The 24,745-nt window shown below is 45.5% G+C and overlaps 1 protein-coding gene across 1 annotated transcript in view; it reads right to left on the reverse strand.

Annotated features, from left to right (window-relative positions):
* npr1a (natriuretic peptide receptor 1a) overlaps positions 1-24,745 on the reverse strand; it is a 45,247-nt gene that overhangs the window by 19,057 nt on the left and 1,445 nt on the right. Inside the window, exons 2-9 of the mRNA XM_078175772.1 lie at positions 21,978-22,714; positions 16,154-16,344; positions 15,851-15,964; positions 13,462-13,618; positions 2,329-2,423; positions 2,094-2,229; positions 1,491-1,575; positions 205-325 (exon numbers count right to left, since the gene is read on the reverse strand). Coding sequence (XP_078031898.1) covers positions 205-325; positions 1,491-1,575; positions 2,094-2,229; positions 2,329-2,423; positions 13,462-13,618; positions 15,851-15,964; positions 16,154-16,344; positions 21,978-22,692 — 1,614 coding nt within the window. The 5' untranslated portion in view covers positions 22,693-22,714. The remainder of the gene's footprint in view (positions 1-204; positions 326-1,490; positions 1,576-2,093; positions 2,230-2,328; positions 2,424-13,461; positions 13,619-15,850; positions 15,965-16,153; positions 16,345-21,977; positions 22,715-24,745) is intronic.

Genomic DNA, 24,745 nt, shown 5'->3' on the forward strand with positions numbered 1-24,745 from the left:
ATAATGGCTGAAAAATGTTGATAAATGTCGGAAAAATATAAATAAAAAGCCTGAAAAATGTAAAATAATAATAATAACAAAAGCCTGAAAAATGTAAAATAGTAATAACAAAAGCCTGAAAAATGTAAAAAACAATAAAATGGCTGAAAAGGGTAAAACAAAAGTCAGAAGAAAAACCCATACATGTCTGAATAAAAGTATTACCATAGACATGGTGAGTCTACTGCAGGTTCTCCTCAGAACTTTCTCCAGGTTGCACATCTGGACATCGTCCCAGGAAACCCTCCACAGCTGAGCCGCCAGCTCACTCTCCAGCTTCAACTTCCTGTTCCACAGACAGGAAGACAGGTGTGTGTGTGTGTGTGTGTGTGTGTTGAGAGAAGGAAGAAAAGAGAGAGAAAGGTGAGGGAGAGGATAAACAAGATGGACAGAAGGACAGACAGATAGATCTGTTTGCCGTTAATGCCTCGTCCAAGCTGAGAAGTTCACACAAATGTTTCGACACTGTTTTCAGAATTCATTTCCTGTTGCCATCTTGGTGACAGGAAATGAATTGTTGTAAATGAAAAATACTAATAAAATGTAAAAAAAAAAAAAAAAAAAAAAAGTCAGAAAATATTCTGAAACTGTTCGAAAAAAGTTGCTGAGAAAATGTCAGAAAAATACTTAAAAAATAGTTGAAAATTGTATTAAAATCTCTGAAAAATATAATAAAATGTCTAAAGAGGAAATTCGGAGTTCATGTTAAGAAACCATTTGACTGGCCAACATTAGTTGATTTATTGATAGAAAACATTACACAGAGCAGACACAGAGAAACACTTCATTCTAAACCAATGAGATCATACAGAAATCATTTCATCATCTTCACCGCCATGATGATGATGATTGTCATCAAACGTCTTAACATTAACATGTTGGTGGTTTAAAACTACGTTTATAGACCTGCAGAGAAGCTGCGACTGTCTGAAGTCCAAAGCGTCAACATGTTATTGTCTCATATTGTTTTTTGTCCTCCATGTTACCAGTTGATTTATGACGTTCTGTTAAAAACAAGTTTCAACAGGAAGTGAAGAATGAGAGACAGAGTTGTCTCAGGAAGGTGTCAAACACATCTGCAGTCTCAGGCATTTTGGCGAAGAGGAGGAAAAGATAAAAAGAAGACAACAGGGTCTTTATCTACACATCCTTTTTCATCCCTTCATCCTTTCATCCCTTCATCTGCGGCCTTGCTGTGATCTCTCTATTCCAGAGAGTGATGACGAACGGAGGAAAAGAGAAATGAAGGACAGGAAAAATAACAGAGACAGAGACAGAAAGAGACAGAGACAGAGACACAGAGAGACGCAGTGAAAGTCAAACCACCACAACATGTGTGTGTATTCTGGTTCATCTATCCTTGTGAGGAACAGAGTTTAACACGTAGAAGTGAGGACGTTTTAATAAAGTGAGGACATTGACACGTGTGTGAGTGTCTCCGAGTGTCTCACCTGTAGATGAAGACAGTCACTGTAACAATGATGACAAAGACAAAGCAGATCACTATGGCAACCATCTGTTGCATCGTAACTGTACCTGGAGAGGACAGAGGGACGTTAGGACAGGCAGCAAGTGTGTCTGTGGATATGTGTGTGTGTGTATGTGTGTGTGTTTGTGTGTGTGTGTTTGTGAGGACAGTCTCAACATCTGAGGACATTTGGTTGGTTTGATGTCTTCAGAAAGACAGTTGGACGCTTCAGACTTGGTTCTTACTATGATATATTGATATGTAAACTGTGTACACATAACATTACGCTGCGTTGCATTACATTACATTACGTTACGTTGCATTATGTTGTGTTTCGTCATGTTGCCTTACATTAGGTTGTGTAACATTACATTATGTTGCCTTATGTTACATTGTGTTGCATCACATTACATTATGTTGCGTTACAATGTGTTATGCTACGTCATGTTTCAACATTTGAGGACATTTGGTTGGTTTAATGACTTCAGAAAGACAGCTGGACGCATCAGACTTGGTTCTTACTATGATATATTGATGTGTAAAATGTGTACATATAACAGAGTGTGTGTGTATGTCATGTTCTTACGTGCGAGGCAGGCTGGTCCATCGTTCTTGAAGCCGCATTCTGGAACATCTGTGGGCGGAGCACCACCTGGCCAATAAAAGCTCCGCCCACTCTGCATGATCAGCTGCTTCATACTGCTGTTGTAAACACACACTACCTGCACACACACACACACACATACACCATGTGACAAATGACTGCTGTTCATCAGGTCTGTGACATCACAGTGATGACATCATGGCTCAGGTGTTTTTACCTGGAACTCTCCAGACTCTACGTCGATGGTGTCCCACACGGCAAAGTCCATCTGTCTGTCCCCAAACTCGTCCATCTGCACGGTGCCCATCACTCCTGCACACACACACACACACACACACACACAGGAACCTTTATGTGTTGCTTGGCAACAAGCCAGTTGAAGAACTATTTCTGTGGGCGGAGCCAAATAAATCATTCCGTAAACAAACACATGATTCAATAAATAAATAAATAATAACGTGTTGTCACTTTTTACTGTCAACAGGTTATTATTCATTAATTTATTTTTACAGGATGAAAACAAATCAGACGGTAAGTGGAGCTGCACAGTTTCTCTGTACACGTCACACAGCTGGGCGCAGATTTCTGTCACATGTCGGTGATGTCATCAGGTCGTGGTTATTATAAGTCCTGTGTCATAGGAAACTGGACCTGGTTGAGTTTGTTGAAGGCGTTTCACGTCTCGTCCCAGAAGCTTCTTCAGTTCTGACCGATGGTGCCGAGTCGCAGACTTTAGACTCTGTGGGTGAACACTGGTCCGTCAGAACTGAAGAAGGATGAGAGGTGAAACATCTTAAACAGACGCAGCAGGACCGGTTGCCTAGGATACAGGTCCGGTTGTCTAGGATACAGGTTCGGTTGCCTAGGATACAGGTCCTGCTGCCTAGGATACAGGTCCGGTTGCCTAGGATACAGGTCCGTTTGCCTTGATACAGGTCCTGCTGCCTAGGATACAGGTCCTGCTGCCTAGGATACAGGTCCGGTTGCCTAGGATACAGGTCCTGCTGTCTAGGATACAGGTCCGGTTGCCTAGGATACAGGTCCTGCTGCCTAGGATACAGGTCCGGTTGTCTAGGATACAGGTCCGGTTGCCTAGGATACAGGTCCTGCTGCCTAGGATACAGGTCCTGCTGCCTAGGATACAGGTCAGTTTGCCTTGATACAGGTCCTGCTGCCTAGGATACAGGTCCGATTGCCTAGGATACAGGTCCTGCTGCCTAGGATACAGGTCCGGTTGTCTAGGATACAGGTCCTGCTGCCTAGGATACAGGTCAGTTTGCCTTGATACAGGTCCTGCTGCCTAGGATACAGGTCCGATTGCCTAGGATACAGGTCCTGCTGCCTAGGATACAGGTCCGATTGCCTAGGATACAGGTCCTGCTGCCTAGGATACAGGTCCGGTTGCCTAGGATACAGGTCCTGCTGCCTAGGATACAGGTCCGGTTGCCTAGGATACAGGTCCTGCTGCCTAGGATACAGGTCCGGTTGCCTAGGATACAGGTCCTGCTGTCTAGGATACAGGTCCGGTTGCCTAGGATACAGGTCCTGCTGCCTAGGATACAGGTCCTGCTGCCTAGGATACAGGTCCGTTTGCCTTGATACAGGTCCTGCTGCCTAGGATACAGGTCCTGCTGCCTAGGATACAGGTCCGGTTGCCTAGGATACAGGTCCGGCTGCCTAGGATACAGGTCCTGCTGCCTAGGATACAGGTCCTGCTGCCTAGGATACAGGTCCGTTTGCCTTGATACAGGTCCTGCTGCCTAGGATACAGGTCCGTTTGCCTTGATACAGGTCCTGCTGCCTAGGATACAGGTCCTGCTGCCTAGGATACAGGTCCGTTTGCCTTGATACAGGTCCTGCTGCCTAGGATACAGGTCCGTTTGCCTTGATACAGGTCCTGCTGCCTAGGATACAGGTCCTGCTGCCTAGGATACAGGTCCGTTTGCCTTGATACAGGTCCGTTTGCCTTGATACAGGTCCTGCTGCCTAGGATACAGGTCCGTTTGCCTTGATACAGGTCCTGCTGCCTAGGATACAGGTCCTGCTGCCTAGGATACAGGTCCGTTTGCCTTGATACAGGTCCTGCTGCCTAGGATACAGGTCCGTTTGCCTTGATACAGGTCCTGCTGCCTAGGATACAGGTCCTGCTGCCTAGGATACAGGTCCGTTTGCCTTGATACAGGTCCTGCTGCCTAGGATACAGGTCCGTTTGCCTTGATACAGGTCCTGCTGCCTAGGATACAGGTCCGGTTGCCTAGGATACAGGATTGAGGAATTCTGTAACAGTTTTTAATGAGAATCAAACTTTTTGCTTCGTACCACGTGTTTCTGCTCTCGAGGCGTCTGGCGTTGTTGCCGGAGCGCTCTGAACTCCTCAAGTTGACAAAACTTCAACTCACAGCAGAAAAGCGCCCCATGTCATCTCTGCTTTTTTCCCCATTGTCTAATGGGATGATCTGAGAGGCGGGGCTTCTGTGGTGGTCATGACAACAAGTTTACAGTAAACAATGGAGGAGAAACTGGTGGTAGTGGTTGCTGGATACCCAGAGCTATACAACTCCATTCATCTGTCTGTCTGTCCGTCCCCCTCTGACGCACACGCCCGGTGATTAATGATCGCAGGCTGTGTCTGTGTGTGTGTGTCTGTGTGTGTGCTTGTGTGTGTTGTCAGTGTAATCTAATAAAGAGCAGCAGCCTGTGTTATCAACTTCATCATCATCCTCCTCCTCTCCTCCTTCTCCTTCATGCAAACAGGACACAGCTACAACCTGTCCAGTCCGTACTGGGGGGGAGAGGGTGTCAGATCAATAACCCACACACACACACACACACACACACACACACACACACACACACACAGCTGTGAGTGTGTGTCTGATCACATTAGTTGGCTCCAGCTGAGTCCTGCCATCAGCGTGTCACTTCCTGTGATGGACGTCCATTTCCTGTGTGTTTTCCACACCTGCTCCCCGTCCTCTGTCCACATCAATCTATAAACAGACTCGCTGATGGTTTGACTCCACCCACCAGTGAAAACATGGACGCTTCACACACAGAAGATCTGACCAATCGCATTCAGCCTCTGACCAAGTGTCTGCCATTAAAACATGATGATGTCGACATTTTATTTAAATATATTTGCAGACATCTTATTTTGTCTGGCGTGTCCGCAGTAACCTCAGAAACCTCTCGTCTGTTTGTCTTTAAAATGTTTCTCAACTTAAAACAACACACTGACGACAGATTTAAAGTCTGAGCTGACAGACGGAGACAGTTTTATGGGACACTTGTTTTTCTGTCTCTGTTTGGGCTCCGTCCCGTCTCCTCAGTCTGAAACTAGACAGCCTGAGAGGACGAGCTCAGGGGACGGACTGTGTCCTGCAGTAACAATGCCGGGGTTGGTTTAAAGGATCAGACTTTGATGTGTCTGCTCTTCCTGGAACTGTCTCTTGCTGCTCAGCTGATAGATGACTTCCTGTCAGCTCATCTCACTTCCTGTTGTGAAGTGAAAACAATACAGAGTCCAGCTTCGCTTAGAGACGCTGAATGTCTCCGTCCAGCTGCTGTCATCCGATTATTGAGTCACATGTTTATCAGCTGTGCCTCGTCTGCTGCAGGCAACCTTCCAAACACCAAACATAACCATGGAATTCAAAATGGCCGACTTCCTGTTTGGTTTAGACAATAAGTCCAACAGGTGTTTTTGTGCGTCAGGGTGCAATATACATGCCTACCAATTTTCGTCCATGTCTGTGAAACATTCTGCAGGGTCTGCTCTTTAAAGGGCGTGGCCAATGCCGAAACTCATATGATGTGTCCAGACTGAGACTTTTAAGGAGCCCGTCAAGTTTCAGGCAGATTGGACCACGTATGCTGGAGTTACAAACTACTTCCTGTTTCATGGCAAAATACCTGTTTGACACCTCACCACTGTCGCAGGATTCAATGAAAACTCAAGCTTGTAATAACTTTTCATCGTTAATTTCTTTTGATGGAATCGGATTAAATCTCTGGCAGGAGTTTGTTAAATTACAACTCCTGGAAATGGCACCAAAATTATACAGTAAATTCAAAATGGCGGACTTCCTGTTGGGTTTAGATTACGGCTGTGCGATTGCCTCTAAATTTCATATTGTGGATTGTCATTGCTCTAGATTAAATCGCCGGGGTGGGGGTTACATCCTTGGCATGTGTCTTGCGTTGATCACTACCATGTTATTTTTGGTCGGTACCGACACAGCTGCGCAGCCGGAGACGTGTTGCTCCTCCTCACTTCAAGTCGCTGTGATTAACTTTTAACCTGCAACATTGTAGGAATTTATGAAAGCCCTTGTGAACATTTCAATAGTTACACATTAAAACAATATTTATTTGCAATTACTCTATTGAACGACCCCGAAGCATGAGCAAACGCTCTGTGTCACTTCGGATCAAAGAGATGCGCCCTGTCACTGTCAGTGCAGGGCTGACAGGTCATCCTCCGCTGAGAAGAGAGAGGAGATGGATTGTAGGTCTGTTTGTAAACATGGCTTCTCTGACAGTCATGTATTTCCCCAAAAAACATCTCTTAATGCACAGTAGAGCACTGTTTTTTAGAAATTGTCCACTAGCTGCTAGGCTAATTTATACCATGTAAAATCCCATAGGCTTGTGCTAATGTTGTTAGCATGTTATATTTGTTTGGAAAGCAGAGAATGGCAAGTTAACATTAACTATAAGCAGCTTGTTAACTTTAGCTGTTAGTTAACGTTAGGTGTTAGCTGTCAGCAGCTAGGTGTTAGCTGTCAGCAGGTACTTAATGTTAGCTGTTAGCAGTTAGTTAACAACAGCTGTTAGCTGTTAGTTAACGTTAGGTGCTCGCAGTTAGTTAACATTAGCTGTTAGCAGTCAGTTAATGTTAGCTGTTAGCAGTTAGTTAACAACAGCTGTTAGGTGTTAGTTAACGTTAGGTGCTCGCAGTTATTCAACATTAGCTGTTAGCAGTTAGTTAACATTAGTTGTTAGCAGTTAGTTATCTGTTAGCAGTTAGTTAACAACAGCTGTTAGGTGTTAGTTAACGTTAGGTGCTCACAGTTAGTTAACGTTAGCTGTTAGCAGTTATTCAACATTAGCTGTTAGCAGTTAGTTATCTCTTAGCATTTAGTTAACAACAGCTGTTAGGTGTTAGTTAACGTTAGGTGCTCGCAGTTAGTTAACGTTAGCTGTTAGCAGTTATTCAACATTAGCTGTTAGCAGTTAGTTAACATTAGCTGTTAGCCGTTAGTTAACAATAGCTGTTAGCAGTTAGTTAACATTAGCTGTTAGCCGTTAGTTAACAATAGCTGTTAGCCGTTAGTTAACAAAAGCTGTTAGCAGTTAGTTAACATTAGCTGTTAGCAGTTAGTTATCTGTTAGCGGTTAGTTAACATTAGCTGTTAGCCGTTAGTTAACATTAGCTGTTAGCAGTTAATTAACATTAGCTGTTAGCAGTTAATTAACATTAGCTGTTAGCAGTTAGTTAACAAAAGCTGTTAGCAGTTAGTTAACATTAGCTGTTAGCAGTTAGTTAACATTAGTTGTTAGCAGTTAGTTAACATTAGTTATTAGCAGTTAGTTAACATTAGCTGTTAGCAGTTAGTTGACATTAGCTGTTAGCAGTTAGTTAACATTAGCTGCTAGCAGTTAGTTAACATTAGTTGTTAGCAGTTAGTTAACATTAGTTGTTAGCAGTTAGTTAACATTAGCTGTTAGCAGTTAGTTGACATTAGCTGTTAGCAGTTAGTTAACATTAGCTGTTAGCAGTTAGTTGACATTAGCTGTTAGCAGTTAGTTAACGTTAGCCCCAACAGGAGTTGTGCAAATTTGCAGGAAAGCCCAATCAGTGTTTTTTCAGCATTGGCAGTATAAAAACAAAATCGGGGAGTGCAGCAAAATGCCGCCTACCTACTTTTGTTTATACAGAATGTGTCTTTTTCGGGGCAATGGGGGGCGTGAGCAAGTAACAAAACGTGTAGCTCAGCGTGTGACGTAAATAGTGACGTGGGAGGGAAGCCGCGGCTGGTCAGTCCTTCGGTGATTCTCTCGTAAGTCGGCCCGTTCTTCACCGTCCCCGTCATCTGACGGTTAATGGCCTCTTCGTTTGTGAGGACAAGTAGGGCGCACAATTCCTTGTCTCCCCAGTTGCTCATCTTTACAGTGTCTGTCAGGTTTGTGTTTCCCTCTTGCTACTAGCTGCTCGCTAATTCCTGCTATCAGCTGTTTCCTGTTCATCCACCGCCAGTGACTCGCACATGCGGCGTCATCAACAGCTCCTCCTGTTGTGGAAGGCCGCCTCGGTCTGTTTAAACTAAAAGGGTTCCACCAATATGTCCTCTAGGGTGACCAGGTCCCAATAAACCAAATGTGGGACAAGTAGTAGGTTTGTGAGGGACAATGTGGGACACCTGCCCCGAGTGCGAAGTTTAGTCATCAGAGACTTGTCACGGTACCAAAATTGGGACCCACGGTACGATACCAGTGAAAGTATCACGGTTCTGAGTAGTATCACAATACCACAGCAAAAATGAGGCAGATGTGCCTTTTGTCATTTATAAAAAGATAAATCACTTTTCTATAGGCCTAATTAGGGTCCGAGCAGCCTAAGCTGCCAGGACCTTATTGTTATCCTGCATCTTCTTCTTCTTCTTCTTCCGAGGAAATCATACTTCCCATGGCTGAAAACTCAGCAAACTTTGCACAAAGGTCCAGTCTCATGCCAGATATCCTCAGCTGTAAACTCAAGCCAATAGTCCTGATGGTGGCGCTACAGCAAGCGTCTAAAGTTCAAAATTTTGAAAATTCATCACAAATCAACCATACGTGCTACAACTTCACAACTTTCATCAAACTGTAGCCCCAATACTGAAGAAACTTTTGTACATTTAAACCTATTAAAAAATTATGAATTTTTTGATTTATCAAAAATTGAGTTGTAAAAAAATTGACTGTAAACGGTACTGTAAACATATACATGCAAATTCTTGCTAAATAAATCTTCAATGTTCATGAAAAAATGACAAAATTCTAGAGTCATGGTAGATGATGTGTGACAAATTTCAGAATTTTATCTCAAAAACTGAATTTTTGACAGCATTTTGAATTTTGCTCTAATGTGAACAATTGGAGTCAATGTAAAAATGGCAAATTTAAACATCAGTTTTTCACTTATGGAGCAAATCAATCATTGTTACAAACAAATTACCAACATCTCCATGCTGTCTAGATGCAATATGTGTATTTTCAGATTTTTGTCTTAATAAGTGAATTTTTGACAGCCGTTTGAAATCTGCCTTTACACACTAACAGCTGCTGTCTCGCACACAGGTGACTGGCTTAGTCAATTTGTGAAGCTACATGTGACATTTCTGTTTGCCAGTTAGCTCAGTGAGACAGAGGATGGTTCTTGGTGTTGAAGAGTTCAAGCCTCAGCTCGTGCAACATTTCCATATGAGAAATCTACCCAAACTTTTCATGAAGGTCCAGTCCCATGCCAGATGTCCTCAACTGGAAACACAAGACAATAGTCCTGATGGTGGCGCTACAGCAGCCTCTAAAGTTCAAAACTTTGAAAATTCATAACAAATCAACCATATGTGCTACAGCTTTGGAACTTTCACTTTGAAATGTGCTTTTCCATGGCATGGACGGCTGCTGTCTGGCACCCTGATGCTTGGCTTAGTCAATCTGTGAAGCCACACATGAACTGTCACTTGCCAGTTAGCTCAGTGAGATAGAAGACGGACCTCAGTCTCAGAAGTTGTGAGTTTAAGCCTCAGCTAAGGCAGAACGGACGTTCTAATGTGAAAGTCCTATGTTCAGGCATCATGCTATGAGGATTAGAGACTACCAAGGTTAAAATAATTATGATCCAGGCAGTTTTGCAGAGAGACAAATACTCTTTATCAACACTTTTCCCTGTTATCCCTCGTCTCTTTTCCCTGTTTATTTGGCTTAGCTATCAGTCAATATGCAGAGTCTATCCAATAGCTACGTTTACATTTTAAAAAATATTTTCATCTTTGTCACCATGGATAATGTTTAGCTTTAAGCTAGATCAGGCCAGTTTGTTCATAATTGCTAGCAGTTAATGTTATTCTTACTTTCTTGTTCTTGAGTTTTTTCTTTCCTTTGTATATTATGAGTCTGATCACTTCAGCCACTCATCCACAATTTGAAGGGCATGCCATAATTATATGATGTAACTCCTATGTTTGATATGCTTTGTTTTAGTGTGTGTGTTGCTCAGAATTGCCTAATTTTGCCTAAAATTGCCCGGCCCCGACCATTGCTGCGCAGCAGCTATAATACATCAATGATATTTCAATGGAATAAATTACTTATTGACTTATTCATACTTCAAAAACAGCATCAATAAGTGATTAACATAGGGGGGATCAAAATAAAATAAATAAATAAAATAAAAATCAACCAGCCACCCTCCTCCCCTGACAAGTAAAGAACAGTCCCTTCATAAGTAAAGAACAGTCCCTAAAGTGCGGTGAGGTTTGTGGACCGTTACCTGCCACAAAGAGAGAAATGTGAACGGCTCGTTTCTCCTCTGACACGTCACATACCTGTGTGCCACCACGACTCGGCTGTTCAGGTACTTTTGGGCAGTCATGACACCAACGAAAGAGGAAATTACTGGACCTGGAGCTGAGCTTCTCTGTCGCCAGAAAGCCGTTATCTTGCGGTGGCCATAGTGCTCTGCCGTATTCCTGTCTGTGACCCCCGTTCAACCCACAACCGGCAGGATTCGCCTTTCGTTTCTGCTGCTGGTTGAAATCTGTACTCGCACAGTGTGCTCCTGAATGATTTCTTTTGCTGGCACAAAACTATTTTTAGTCGCAAATGCGAGTAAAATGCTCGCACCATAGAGCTCTGTGGAAAACAAATCACTGTAGCATATATAAACAAATCTAACCTACAAGTAAAAAGAAATAAATAATAATTTCACTGCTTAAAGATACTCAATAGCTCAGCTAATACCTGACATGTCACTGGAAAACAAACCACTGCAGCAGCATATTGAGTGCCAGGTGGCCAGCGCGCGCCGTTATTGGACAGCGCATGGACACTCACCCTCTTGTGATTGGACTTTGAACTTATCCCACAGTAGTGGTACCTGAGGCACCGTAGTACTACGGTACTCCAACAATGCTAGCGCAGGTGGCAACCAATCATGCGGGACATGGTCTCAATTTGCGTGACGCGTGAAAAGAGACAGAAATGCTGGGCAGTCCCGCACAGTGCGGGACGTCTGGTCACCCTACTTAGCCACTCGCAAGCAGCCGCTGGTAGGGGGCCCCATTAGGGGGGATTCCAACATGTTGTCGTTGTTGCAGTGTCTACAGGGGTTCCATCATATTGTCATTGATATGGACCAATGTCAGCCGTCTCTGGGGGCCCCCTTCCAGCTCGGGGCCCTAGGCAATTGTCTAGTTTGCCTGTCCGGGTGCGACGGCCCTGGCGCGCCTTGGATCAACTCGCCAATCTGGCTCTGTGTGTCTAAATGCTCACAGCTTGCCGGCAAAACGGTCCAACATTCACCGAAAAACTGGCAGTGTAAAAGGTGAAAGGGGATGTTAGCCGTATTTGTGTCAAAAACGTGTCCAGTATCCACCTTATTTTCAAACAAGGAAGTAAATAGTGATCAACTTCCGTTTTTTTGTGCGTGACTTCCGGTCAGCCGCTTTCCCTCATGCTTTCCCTTACCGGAGCTAACGGTGCAAGCTAATTTTTTTCAGTTTTCAGTTGTTTATGTTAGTCAATCAGTTAGTTAGTTAGTTAGTTAGTCTGTGTATTTTGTATAACGTTAGATAACTGTGCCCACGTTTCCGTTATAACGGAAATTTATTCCCCCTAAACGCGAATAAATCGCACGTCAATCATAAACTATGAACCAAAAAAGCACAATCTATCCCGAGTGAGACAAACTGCTTGATCCCCGTCTCCAGTGTACCAGCAGAGAACCTGCAGAACCGAATCAGTGAAAAAACACACCGGGCTACACAGCCTCTCTACCTGAGCAGCTGAAGCTGCGGCTCACACCCTCGACACACAGACACACAGACGGTGCTTCTGCATGCCAGCCACACGTGTGTGCAACTGTGAGAAATAAATATGTGAGGTGTACGCTGCTTTTCTATCTTTTTTCCCTTTTCTTTTCTTTCTGTCAGCGACATACACTCCTAACACAGGACGGGTTGTTTTAATTGACTGAGTTGATCATTAAGCCATAGTGATGCGCGGATCGGCTCTGATAGCACCTGAATCAGCATGTACGCATCAACCATCCAGCCGTTACAACATGATTGAGCTAGCAAAGCAGTTTTGTGTTGCTATGTGTGGTATTTATTCAGTTTTGGGAAATCACGATGTCTAGAAAGCATCAGTGGCTGCAGCTGACAGGGACAGCTAACGTTAACACTAGCAGCAAAGCTAACATCAGGATCGTCATCCGTTAAAAGCCTCCCGTTGTCTGATACGACATGAAACTACTCCAGTTAGCTCAATCATGTTGTAACTAAGACATCCGCTGGAGAAAATATTTTTTTCACGGGCCACTTTGTGAGTTTAGTGAGTTATTACAGACACGGCTAACGGCTAACAGCTAATGGTTAGCCCAGCTAATCTACGATAACCACATTATTAATTACACACAGAGAAAATACTAATGTTTGTTCAGTCATTGTGTTTATAGACTTTACAAACATCAGATTAGCATAAACGGTGATATAGTGACGTGAAAAATGTGATATATACATATATATAGCTAAACTCAGCAAGGTAAACAACAAGACGATTCCCATTTACACAGTGGTAAGAGTGCTGGACCGGAAGTGTCGCACAAAAAAACGGAAGCTGGCTGCGTTCTGTTTTGCCTCCGTGTTTCCGTGAAAAATAAGGTGGATAACACAGTTGTTTTGTTTTTGCCATCTGAAGTCAGCTTGATGTCCACCAATCAGGAGTCTCTGAGCTCTGTGAGGTCACCATGGGAACCAGAGTCTGTTTTCCCACACACACATTCTCACGGCTGCTCTGTGTGTGTGTGTGTGTGTGTGTGTGTGTGTGTGTGTGTGTGTGTGAGAGAGAGAATGAAGTTAGCGTAGCACTGCAGAGTAAATGTGGACCAGCCGGGAACATGAGGACGTCTGAGAGTCAAACCACCATCAGGACGGGGAAACCACACAGAGCTCTCTGATTGGCTGCTGAGTCCCCAAAGTGTCCTGCTCTCACCGCAGAGGGTCACCATGGTAACAGCGACACATGTAACTCGCAGAGCGGAGGCGTGAGAGATGAGAGGGACGAGGACACAAACGTCTGTCCTCACCTGAGAAAGTTCTGTTCCACATCCTGCGGGTCACCACGTCTCCTCTGGGACGCCAAAGTCCTCCTTCTCGTCCTTCTCTCTGCTCGCTCAGCGTCTCATTCAGAGCCTGAGAGTACATCATGACGCCGTCATAGAAACCTGCAGCAATCAGGTTATACTGAGAGACAGACAGACAGACAGAGGGACAGACAGACAGAGGGACAGGCAGACAGAGGGACAGACAGACAGAGGGACAGACAGACAGATGGACAGGCAGACAGAGGGACAGACAGACAGATGGACAGACAAACAGAGGGACAGACAGAGGGACAGACAGACAGAGGGACAGACAGACAGATGGACAGACAAACAGAGGGACAGACAGACAGATGGACAGACAGAGGAACAGACAGACAGAGGGACAGACAGATGGACAGGCAGACAGAGGGACAGACAGACAGATGGACAGACAAACAGAGGGACAGACAGACAGATGGACAGACAGATGGACAGACAGACAGATGGACAGACAGATGGACAGACAAACAGAGGGACAGACAAACAGAGGGACAGGCAGACAGAGGGACAGACAGACAGAGGGACAGACAAACAGAGGGACAGACAAACAGAGGGACAGACAGACAGAGGGACAGACAGACAGATGGACAGACAGATGGACAGACAAACAGAGGGACAGACAAACAGAGGGACAGACAGACAGATGGACAGACAGAGGGACAGACAGACAGATGGACAGACAAAGGGACAGACAGACAGATGGACAGGCAGACAGAGGGACAGACAGACAGATGGACAGACAAACAGAGGGACAGACAGACAGATGGACAGACAGAGGGACAGACAGACAGATGGACAGACAGAGGGACAGACAGACAGACAGACAGGCAGAGGGACAGACAGATGGACAGACAGACAGAGGGACAGACAGATAGATGGACAGACAGACAGAGGGACAGACAGACAGATGGACAGACAGAGGGACAGACAGACAGACAGACAGGCAGAGGGACAGACAGATGGACAGACAGACAGAGGGACAGACAGATAGATGGACAGACAGACAGAGGGACAGACAGATAGATGGACAGACAGACAAAGGGACAGACAGATAGATGGACAGACAGAGGGACAGACAGATGGACAGACAGACAGACAGACAGACAGACAGAGGGACAGACAGACAGATGGACATACAGAGGGACAGACAGACAGATGGACAGACAGACAGAGGGACAGACAGACAGATGGGCAGACAGAGGGACAGACAGACAGACAGATGGACAGACAGACAGACAGATGGACAGACAGACAGAGGGACAGACAGATAGATGGACATACAGAGGGACAGACAGACAGATGGACAGACAGACAGAGGGACAGACAGACAGAGGGACAAACAGACAGACAGAGGGACAGACAGACAGAGGGACAGACAGACAGAGGGACAGACAGAGGGACAGACAGACAGAGGGACAGACAGAGGGACAAACAGACAGACAGAGGGACAGACAGAGGGACAAACAGACAGACAGACAGACAGACAGAGGGACATCAGATTAACAAGCTTAATTTTACTTAAAAAACAAACGAACACTTTAAACGTCTTGTTTCAGACGTTAAAGACGTAACGTAAAAAGTGTCTCGGCTTTCCGAGGGTTGAAAAATCTGAACATCAGTGACCTATGCTTGTCGTGATAGCCAATCAGCATTGAGATCCTCTGGGGATGTATGACACACAGTACGTACCGTTGGAAGTTCATTCATTGATTCAGCGATTTCACAAGTCAACACAAAATATTGTAGCGTTTAGATATGTTGTTTCTGTGAGTTTGGTGGTTCATCCAACCAGGTCAGGACCTCCACATCCAGCGTCTCCACCTGTACGATGGTGTGACAGTAGACACCTGAACACATTATATTCATCACTGTTACCAGTGTGGTTGTGATGTCGGTTGGATGAACCGCCAAAATCACCGAAACAAAATCAGAGACGTCTCATGTTAAACGCTAGATTATTTTGTGTTGACTCGCGTCCTATGCTCGTCGCTGAATCAATGAATGAGCTTCCGCCGGTACGTACTCGGCGTCATAAGTCCCTGGAGGATCTCAATGCTGATTGGCTATCGCGGTGTGAACTGGTCGCTGAAGTTCCGATTTTTCAACTCTCGCAAATTAGTGTATGACGTGAATTTGCACTTCTTGCTTTACTTGCTGCGCTTAATTTGTGTATTTCGCATCATTCGTGTCGTGTGCATCGCGCAGCCTGGCAGCAGTTCGCGTCTAGTCGTGTTTTTACATTGACTTTACGTGTAAGGGTTAGACTGAGTCTACCCGTGACCAACTCCCTGACCCCCTGACAGAACGGACTGATGCAGTCTGTGTTTGGTACCAGAGAGTCCTGGATGGTGAAGTTGAACATCTTCTTGGCGTCGTCCTTCAAAGTTTCGACGAACTGAAGATACTCTGGATTCTGAGGCTCCAGGTAGGTCAGCACCTTCACACTCTGACAGACAGACACACAGACACCTCAGTGAGACTCCTGCCCACAGACCCAGTTTTCAAACATGACTGGGCACTACCGTCACAGTGACATGTGACCCTGTGATGTCACCAGACCAACACACTTCAGCTTATTGGTTTGGTATCAGGCTGTACGTAGTGTACACAGTGTACTTACTACACTGTCACTCACCCTAAAGGCGTGGCGGGCGGCGAAGTCGTCCTGGTCTCCTCTGAACCAAGGCCTGACGGGGCCCGGCCCCCCCAGACCCTCAGCAAAGAGATCAATGAAGAAGAAGACATAGTCCTCCAGCTCCACCCCCTCCTTCCAGAACTGAACCATCAGAGTCCTGAGGATGTCCCAGGAGCAGCACAGGTACACCACTGAAGAAGAAGAGGACAAGAAGAAGAAGAAGAAGAAGAAGAAATGAGCGGAGGAGGTCTGACTGTGTTCATCTCCAGTTTCGTCCTCAGAGGGGAACTGTCCCTCACTGATGACCTCATCGCTCCCATCATTTGTCACCATGGTGATTATCACAGTCCACATCCCACCACACACACACACACACACACACACACACACACACACACAGAGGTAATTACTCAGTGCCCTCCAGCGTTGCCGGCTGCAACAGATGGCCTCACTTAGAGGACGACTGACACAATTACTGTGTGTGTGTGTGTGTGTGTGTGTGTGTGTGTGTGTGTGTAAAGCCTAGTTTATGCTCGACGCAGTTGCGAGTGCGCAGGGTTCACATGCTACAAATTACATAACCGCGCACCTGGCAACGACAGCTGCGCACGCTGGCGCTTCACGAGGTCGGGCACCTCCAGGATTTTGAAACTTTTCGCAAGCCGCACTAATGTTGCTCAGTTCAAAATGGATGAATTTGAGGGAAGACTAGCTGAAGTGCATCTCTTCATTTACAGCCCGCATTGGCTTCACAAGCTGGCTGTGTTCCCCAGTCAGATATCTCACTACATGTAACGGGCGGACAGACCATCTTCTTTTGCAACGTTTTGTCTGGTCAAAGCCATAAACATAACAATTCCTCCTCCTCTGCAATCCATACTTTTCGTGCTGCCATCATTGCTGTTTACATTGTTTTCCACTTGCTTTTACTACTTCCTATAGTATTTTTTCAATCCGCGAACAGAGCCGGGCGAAGGTATAACTGAGCCTTAACACTTTCTTTTAAAATGGCCACTCTGCTGTTTCCTGTAACTCCTGCTGTGTACTGCTGCTTCGGACACTGTTCACCCTTAACAGCCGCAATCTTGTAACAGATCAAACATATGACACAGCGTCTACGTATCGAACCATCAGTAATGTTTGTTGGGTCTGTGATGATTTGGTACTGCCAACAGTGATGCCAGTACTTGCTAGCTAATGTTAGCCTGTTGGCTTGCTGGCATTAGCTTGCTAGCCAATGTTAGTTACGAGTGCCAGGTAATGTTAGCACTCGCTAGCTAGCTAACTTGCTCATAGCTATGGATTTGAGACTACACTACCCTGCTGAAATTAGTGCACCACACAAGCAGTATGTAGTGTAAACACTGCACTACACTGAAGCGTACTGAGAGGAGCACGTAGCGTACACGCTGCACTACACTGAAGCGTACTGAGAGGAGCACGTAGCGTACATGCTGCACTACACCACTGCTGTGAATAGGGCAGCTGACAACAAGGGAAAGACCATGTGACTGCTTGGAAAGGCAGCTGACAGGAGGGAAAAGACCCCAAAGGTGCTACCATGGGTTAGCAACCCATGGTAGCAGTGGTGAGGCCTAGCAGCCTTACTACAACCAAAATTAGCTACAGCCAACATAGTCAGTGAGCGAGAGCTGGGTTGGAAAATGACTCACAGGTGGATTACACGGTAACAGACAATGGAACGGACACGACTATGACTTGGATCTGTGACTCAGTGAAGGATAGGGGCACGGACCTATCCAAGAAGACAGTTAAGAAAGCAGTGGAAAAAGGCTACAGAAGAAGAAAGGGAGGGAATTAAGGTGTTGCAAGAGGAGTTGAGAAGCAGGCTAGCAGTTCTTAGAAGGCAGAGCATCTCAGGAAAAAGAGGAGGAAGAAGGAATATGCTAGGACAGGTTTTTTCAGGGACCCTTTTAAGTTTGTTAAAGGATTGTTCAGCCAGGAAAAGGGAGGGCAGCTCAAAGCAGAAAGGTTAGAGGTTGAAGAATATTTGAGAAATACATATTCAGATTCAGAGAAGAATAGGATAGTAGGTTTTCCACTAGATATCCCTCCATTAGGAGGGATAGAGCATGAGATGGATGTCAGGCCACCTAGGTGGAAGGAAGTTCACGAGGTGGTCAGGCGTGCAAAGGCTTCTTTGGCCCCAGGGCCTAATGGAGTCCCCTACCGGGTTTATAAAAGTGCGCCTGATACCCTTAAATTTTTTTGGAAACAGCTAAGAATAGTTTGGGAGAAACAAATTATACCAAGAGCTAGGGCTGGGCGGTATGACCTAAAATTCATATCACGGTATAAATTGAATCCCTTCACGGTAACGGTATATATCGCGATATAAATTTAAGTGTAAAAGTTATAATAGAAGTGTTTCTGAATGGGTTTTGTAGTCCCTTAGCAAAGCTAAATTGATAAAAAAAAAAAAAAAACAACAACAACAACAAAAGCAAAGATATAATGTATTTTTTAGAGCATTTATTGTGCAGAATGCAGATCTCAAAACTCAAAATTAAAACCCAGCACTCTATGGTGCAAAATGTCCCCTGGGATCTATATCAAAAGGTAATTTCCTTCTTTTAGCAAAATCCTAAATGACTGAGTTGTGTTTTTTCCACCTGGACCTTTATGCTCTGCCATTTCTCCTCTAATCATCAGGCTGTAACCTGTGACAGGCTGCTATGATACCACAACTATCACACATTCACATATGGAGTTTTTTGTGGAGCGTCACATAGGTTTACATTACCAAAGGTTTATGACAAACTCTCTTGCCGAAAACCAACTCCCGTGTGCGCACGGCGAGAGAGGAGAGACGCTGTGCTGCTGCCAGAGGAGACACTGAACGAGTTCCCTCTGAGCGGTAAGTCGCTAAAAGAGTCTGAGAAGTCCGGGGCTGTTCATAAGACATTAACTCACTCACTCACAAGTTCTCCAGCAACGCATGTTGCACGTGCTACGCTAAATCACGGATGTGAACCAGCTCCTCTTGCTCCGCTGTCTCTGTGCTCGCAGCCATTTTCACACTGAGGCATGTGCGATGACGTCATCGACGATAGGACGGTAGAGCGCAAATCTCTACCGTGGGCCAAATTTATATCATTTTTACCGTCTACCGCATATACTGTGCAGCCCTACCAAGAGCATGGCGTAGGGCAGGGGGTGTCCTCATTCCTAAGGAGAAGGAGTCTGTGGACCTTAGCCAGTTCCGGATGATTTCTCTGTTGAATGTAGAGGGGAAGATTTTCTGTAGTGTAGTAGCGCAGAGATTAGCTAGCTAGGTAGAAATAGCTACTTCGCGTTTGACTACTTCAGAGTGCCACAGGTAGTTGTTAACTTAGTGAAAGCATATTTTCAGGATATTAGGTTGTGTCTAAGTACAGCAGGTTTCACAACAGGTTGGCAGAGGCTAGAAATAGGCATCATGGCAGGGTGTACAATTTCTCCATTAGCATTTACTATGGCAATGGAAGTAATCATCAGGGCTTCTAAGTGGGTGGTAGGTGGGGAGAGACGGCAGAATGGGTTGCATCTTCCACCAGTTAGGGCTTACATGGATGACATGACACTGGTGACCACAACAATGCCATGTACAAAGAGGCTACTAGAGAAGGTAAATAAGAACCTCAAGTGGGCCAGCATGAAAATCAAGCCTAGTAAATCTAGAAGCATCTCGATATGTAGAGGGAAGTTAAGTGATAGGAAGTTTGTCATAGATGATGAGGACATCCCAACAATTAGGGAAAAGTCAGTAAAGAGCTTAGGTAGGTGCTACAATGTAGAGTTGAATGATAAGGAACAGGTGGTGAAATTTAGGAAAGATGTGGCTGAAGGATTGGATAGAATAGATAAATCAGAACTTCCAGGAAAGTTGAAGTTGTGGTGTTTGCAGTTTGGGCTATATCCTAGGTTAATGTGGCCATTGTCAGTTTATGAAATTCCAATATCCGTTGTGGAGAGAACTGAAAGGTCGGTTAGCTCCTACATTAGGAAGTGGTTGGGCGCTCCTAGGTGCCTAAGTAGTGTTGCATTGTATGGAAAAGGGATACTTCAGCTGCCAGTATCTAGTTTAACAGAAGAATTTAAATGTACCAAGGTCAGGACAGAGCTCTTGTTATCTGGGAGTAAGGACGTGGTAGTTAGGAGTGTGGTTCCAAATCCAACCAAGGGGAGGAAGTGGAACCCAAGATCGGCAGTTCAGGAGGCAGAGGCAGCTCTTAGACATGCAGAGATTGTAGGTAATGTTCAGTTTGGCTCGTGGTCCCTAAAGTCTCCAAAAGCAGATCAGGAGCCAGAGCCTTCAGCTATCAGGCTCCTCTCCTGTGGAATCATCTTCCTGTTACGGTCCGGGAGGCAGACACCGTCTCCACATTTAAGACTAGACTTAAGACTTTCCTCTTTGATAAAGCTTATAGTTAGGGCTGGCTCAGGCTTGCCCTGTACCAGCCCCTAGTTAGGCTGACTTAGGCCTAGTCTGCCGGAGGACCCCCTATAATACACCGGGCACCTTCTCTCTCTCTCTCTCTCGTATCCTATTACTGCATCTTGCTAACTCGGCCATTCTGGATGTCACTAACTCGGCCATTCTGGATGTCACTAACTCGGCTTCTTCTCCGGAGCCTTTGTGCTCCACTGTCTCTCAGATTAACTCATATTGCAGCGGTGCCTGGACAGCGTGACGTGTGTGGTTGTGCTGCTGCCGTGGTCCTGCCAGATGCCTCCTGCTGCTGCTGCCATCATTAGTCATTAGTCATACTTCTACTGTTATTATACACATATGACTATTGTCACACATGTATACTGCCAGATATTAATACATACTTTCAACATATTGTACCACAGTAGCCAGAACTATAACTATAATATTATTACTTTCATTAATGTTGTTGTAAGCTACTGTCATTACCTGCATCTCTCTCTCTCTCTCTCTCTCTCTCTCTCTCTCTCTCTCTCTCTCTCTCTCTCTGTCTCATTGTGTCATATGGATTACTGTTAATTTATCATGTTGATCTGTTCTGTACGACATCTATTGCACGTCTGTCCGTCCTGGAAGAGGGATCCCTCCTCAGTTGCTCTTCCTGAGGTTTCTACCGTTTTTTTTCCTGTTAAAGGGTTTTTTGGGGAGTTTTTCCTGATCAGCTGTGAGGGTCATAAGGACAGAGGGATGTCGTATGCTGTAAAGCCCTGTGAGGCAAATTGTGATTTGTGATATTGGGCTTTATAAATAAAATTGAATTGATTAGCTGCTGTGTGCTAACGGTCAGTAAACCAGTTTATTCTGGACACTGGAGCTCTGAGTGTGAGAGAAAAGCTGTAAAGAGTCTCCGAGGAGAACAAACAGGAAACAGTTAATTTCTTCTTCTCTGCTCTAAATACCACACACTGATCATTAACTGGTGTGTACACACACGCACAAACAGTGAGGACATTCAGAAACTACTAAAGCAAAACAAAAATCAAATAATAATTAACCATTATTTAATGAGGAAAAACAACAGGAGGAGGAGGAAGATGAGGAGGAGGAGGAGGAAGAGAGGGAGGAGGAGGGGGAGGAAGATGAGGAAGAGGAGGAGGAAGAGGAGGGGGAAGAGAGGGACAAGGAGGAGGAGGAAAAGGAGGAAGGGAAGGAACACGAGGAAGAGGAGAAAGAGCAGGAAGAGGAGGGGGAAGAGAGGGAGGAAGATGAGGAGGAAGATGAGGAAGAGGAGGAGACAAGGAAGCACAGGAAGTAGAGAAGAAGAAGTGTCCGAGGGACAGGAAGTAGAGAAGAAAAAGTGTCTGAGGGACAGGTAGTTGTATGGTGTCTGACCTCGGCCATTGTCGCGGATCTCCTGGACTACTAACTTGTAGTTGACATTGTCGGGTTCAATGATGTGGTCGTGGATGGTGACGTTGTGTTTCTCAAGCACTGTGAAAAGCCCCTCCACAGCGAAGTAGCACGGCCGGTCGTCGTTGGCGTCCTTCTTGTCGCTGAAGATGAGCATGGTATGCTGCCGCCAGCCAAATGTGTCCTGGATCTTTGCACCAAACTCTCCCAGCTTCTGATGGGTGGGGCCCGTGTTGGTGACCGCCGTGTAGGACTTGAAACCAATAGCGCGAGCGCCGGCCGTCACCATGGGAACGTCCCAATGGGTGGTGAAGCGTGCGACGGGAGACGACGAGTAGTCACAGCCAGGGCCGATGAAGGCCCAGGGGTCGTTGAATAGCTTGAGGTCGACGGCGACCAGTGGTGCAATGTAGTCTGAGCAGAAACCCTCGCGGTTCTCGGAGTTGCCGTGAACCAGCTGCAGCTTCAGGCCCAGCAGCAGGCGGGGGTCTGAGTTAACACGCCGCACCGCCTGGAGGAGCGCTGGCGCCACGCGAGGCCACGCCCATGCGTAATCTGTGTTAGTCAGAGGCAAGATGGCCGCCAGGGTCACCTCCTGAAGGTCATCCGTGGTGTTGTCAGCGGACAGAGAGGACGCAGCCGATTGGACGAGGAGGAAGAGGAAGAGGGTCAAGGGGCAGGGCCACCCGGACAACATGATGACGAGCCTGTCAGACGAGCTGCGGGGAGAAACAGAACAACGACATTAACTAAGGTCAAACCTTCAAAATAAAACGTTGCTGGGAATTCTGGGAACTCAGTGAGTCCCTGTGTGTCTGTGGGGACAGTAAAGTCCATCACCCTCTGTCCTGATGTTTCAGCTCAGAGACAGAATCACGGACCAGTTTTCACTAAAGACATTCCTGAGGGTCAGATTCCAGAAATCTGGATATGTTCACAACTTTAATGTGGGGACAGTATTGATCGTCGCGTCAGTGGTGGGGGAACATCTCACAGAGTCACACACAATCAACCCACTTCCTGTCCCACCCCCACCACCTGCTGCCAAAACAAAGTAGAGAGGCGTAGATTCAACCCCGCCAGTGTTACCAACGGGCCGCGCCACCATGAAGTCAGTGTTGCCAGATCTCGCGAGACAAATAAGCAACCAGACCTGTGAAAACAAGCCCAAAACAAGCGACTTTTTCTACGGAGCCCCCCGAGGTTCCGGTGAGAGAAAATTAAATAAACTGTGTGCACGGTTTTACAGTCCGTGGGGACGGATTTTAAACTGTGGGTACATATTGTCAATTTACATCCATGTGGTCAGATAAGTAAACTGTGCGCAGTTTTGCAAAACTGTACCCACGGTACACAGTTTATTTATTTTTCTCCCCCCTGAGCTTCAGGACAATGACCACAAGAGGGAGTTAAACCACCTTTTAACATTATTAACATTAGAAAACAGATGGGATATCAAATATAGATGATGTACCAAGTACATTATATACACAGTAAACCTCTGATAATTAAGATTTGCACACACAAATAAATATCACCCTGAATTCACAAATTCTTTATTTATTATTGCTTTTTATGCACTCATCTTGGGACGTTTTCCTAACCAGAAAAAAAAACACATTGCCCTGCTCTGCCTCTGATTGGCTGGTACTCGTTGCCATCAGGGTCAGAGTCAATTAGAAGCAGGATGCGGGTGGGAAAAAACTCTGCTGTCTCCTGTGTGTATGGAGAAAGGGGAGGGACAGAGGGAACAGGCAAGACAAACTATCCTACGTTTAAATAACATATCGAAAATATCTGCTTGACAACTTATTATGGAGCTGGGAACAAGCCCAAATAAGCAACTACGCTTTAGAAACAAGCCCAGAAAAACTGTGACCCGCGACTACCAATATTTGTAAGTGACTTTACAGAAAAACAAGCCCAAAGTCGCTTATAATGAGCGGACTTGGCAACACTGCATGAAGTAAAGGTGCAGGTGCTGATACTGCAACCAGAGAGAAGAACCTGAGACCAGTCAGTCAGCTGGACGGGCTTCAACCTGATGACTGGAGGTGATGGTCATCCCTGATCATGTAGGCTACCTGCCCACCATTAAGGGACGAGGGGGAGGAGCATAATAACAATAATCAATAAATGAACTGATGAATGTATTGATTGACTGAGCTGTGATGTCAGTCTGACCTCTGTTTGACCTCCGTGATGATGTCACAGTGACACGCACACACACGCATGCACGCACACACGCACGCACACACACACACACACACACACACACAGTGGTGTTTGAGGTCATTATCAGAAACACTTCATCAGATTGTTTTTCAGAGGATAAAAACTGACATGATATGATGACATCACTTCCTGTAAACATCTTTCCTGCTGTTAAACCTCCGAACTCACCGAGTCTATTTCATGATGTCTACACGTCATTACAACTTCCTGCAGGAAACACTGTGTGTGTGTGTGAGCCATTGTTCTCCAGGCTTATATAAGTGTTGTTGTGAAACAGCAGCAGTGAAGAAGAAATACGACACCAAAAAACCTGAAAATACGACATCAGCCGTGTTCCTGTTCCCTCAGACTGAGCTGTTTATATCTCCACAGGGAGCAGGTCCTCGTCTACAGAGATCACCATGTTGCACCGCCATGTTTCTACAGTAGCCCAGAACGGACAAACCAAACACTGACTCTAGATAGAGACATTCATGTTGTCACGTTGGACACTAGAATTAGCACCGTTGCATAAA

This window comes from Epinephelus lanceolatus, chromosome 16 (genome assembly GCF_041903045.1).
Source record: "Epinephelus lanceolatus isolate andai-2023 chromosome 16, ASM4190304v1, whole genome shotgun sequence".
Classification (NCBI taxonomy): Eukaryota; Metazoa; Chordata; class Actinopteri; order Perciformes; family Serranidae; genus Epinephelus; species Epinephelus lanceolatus.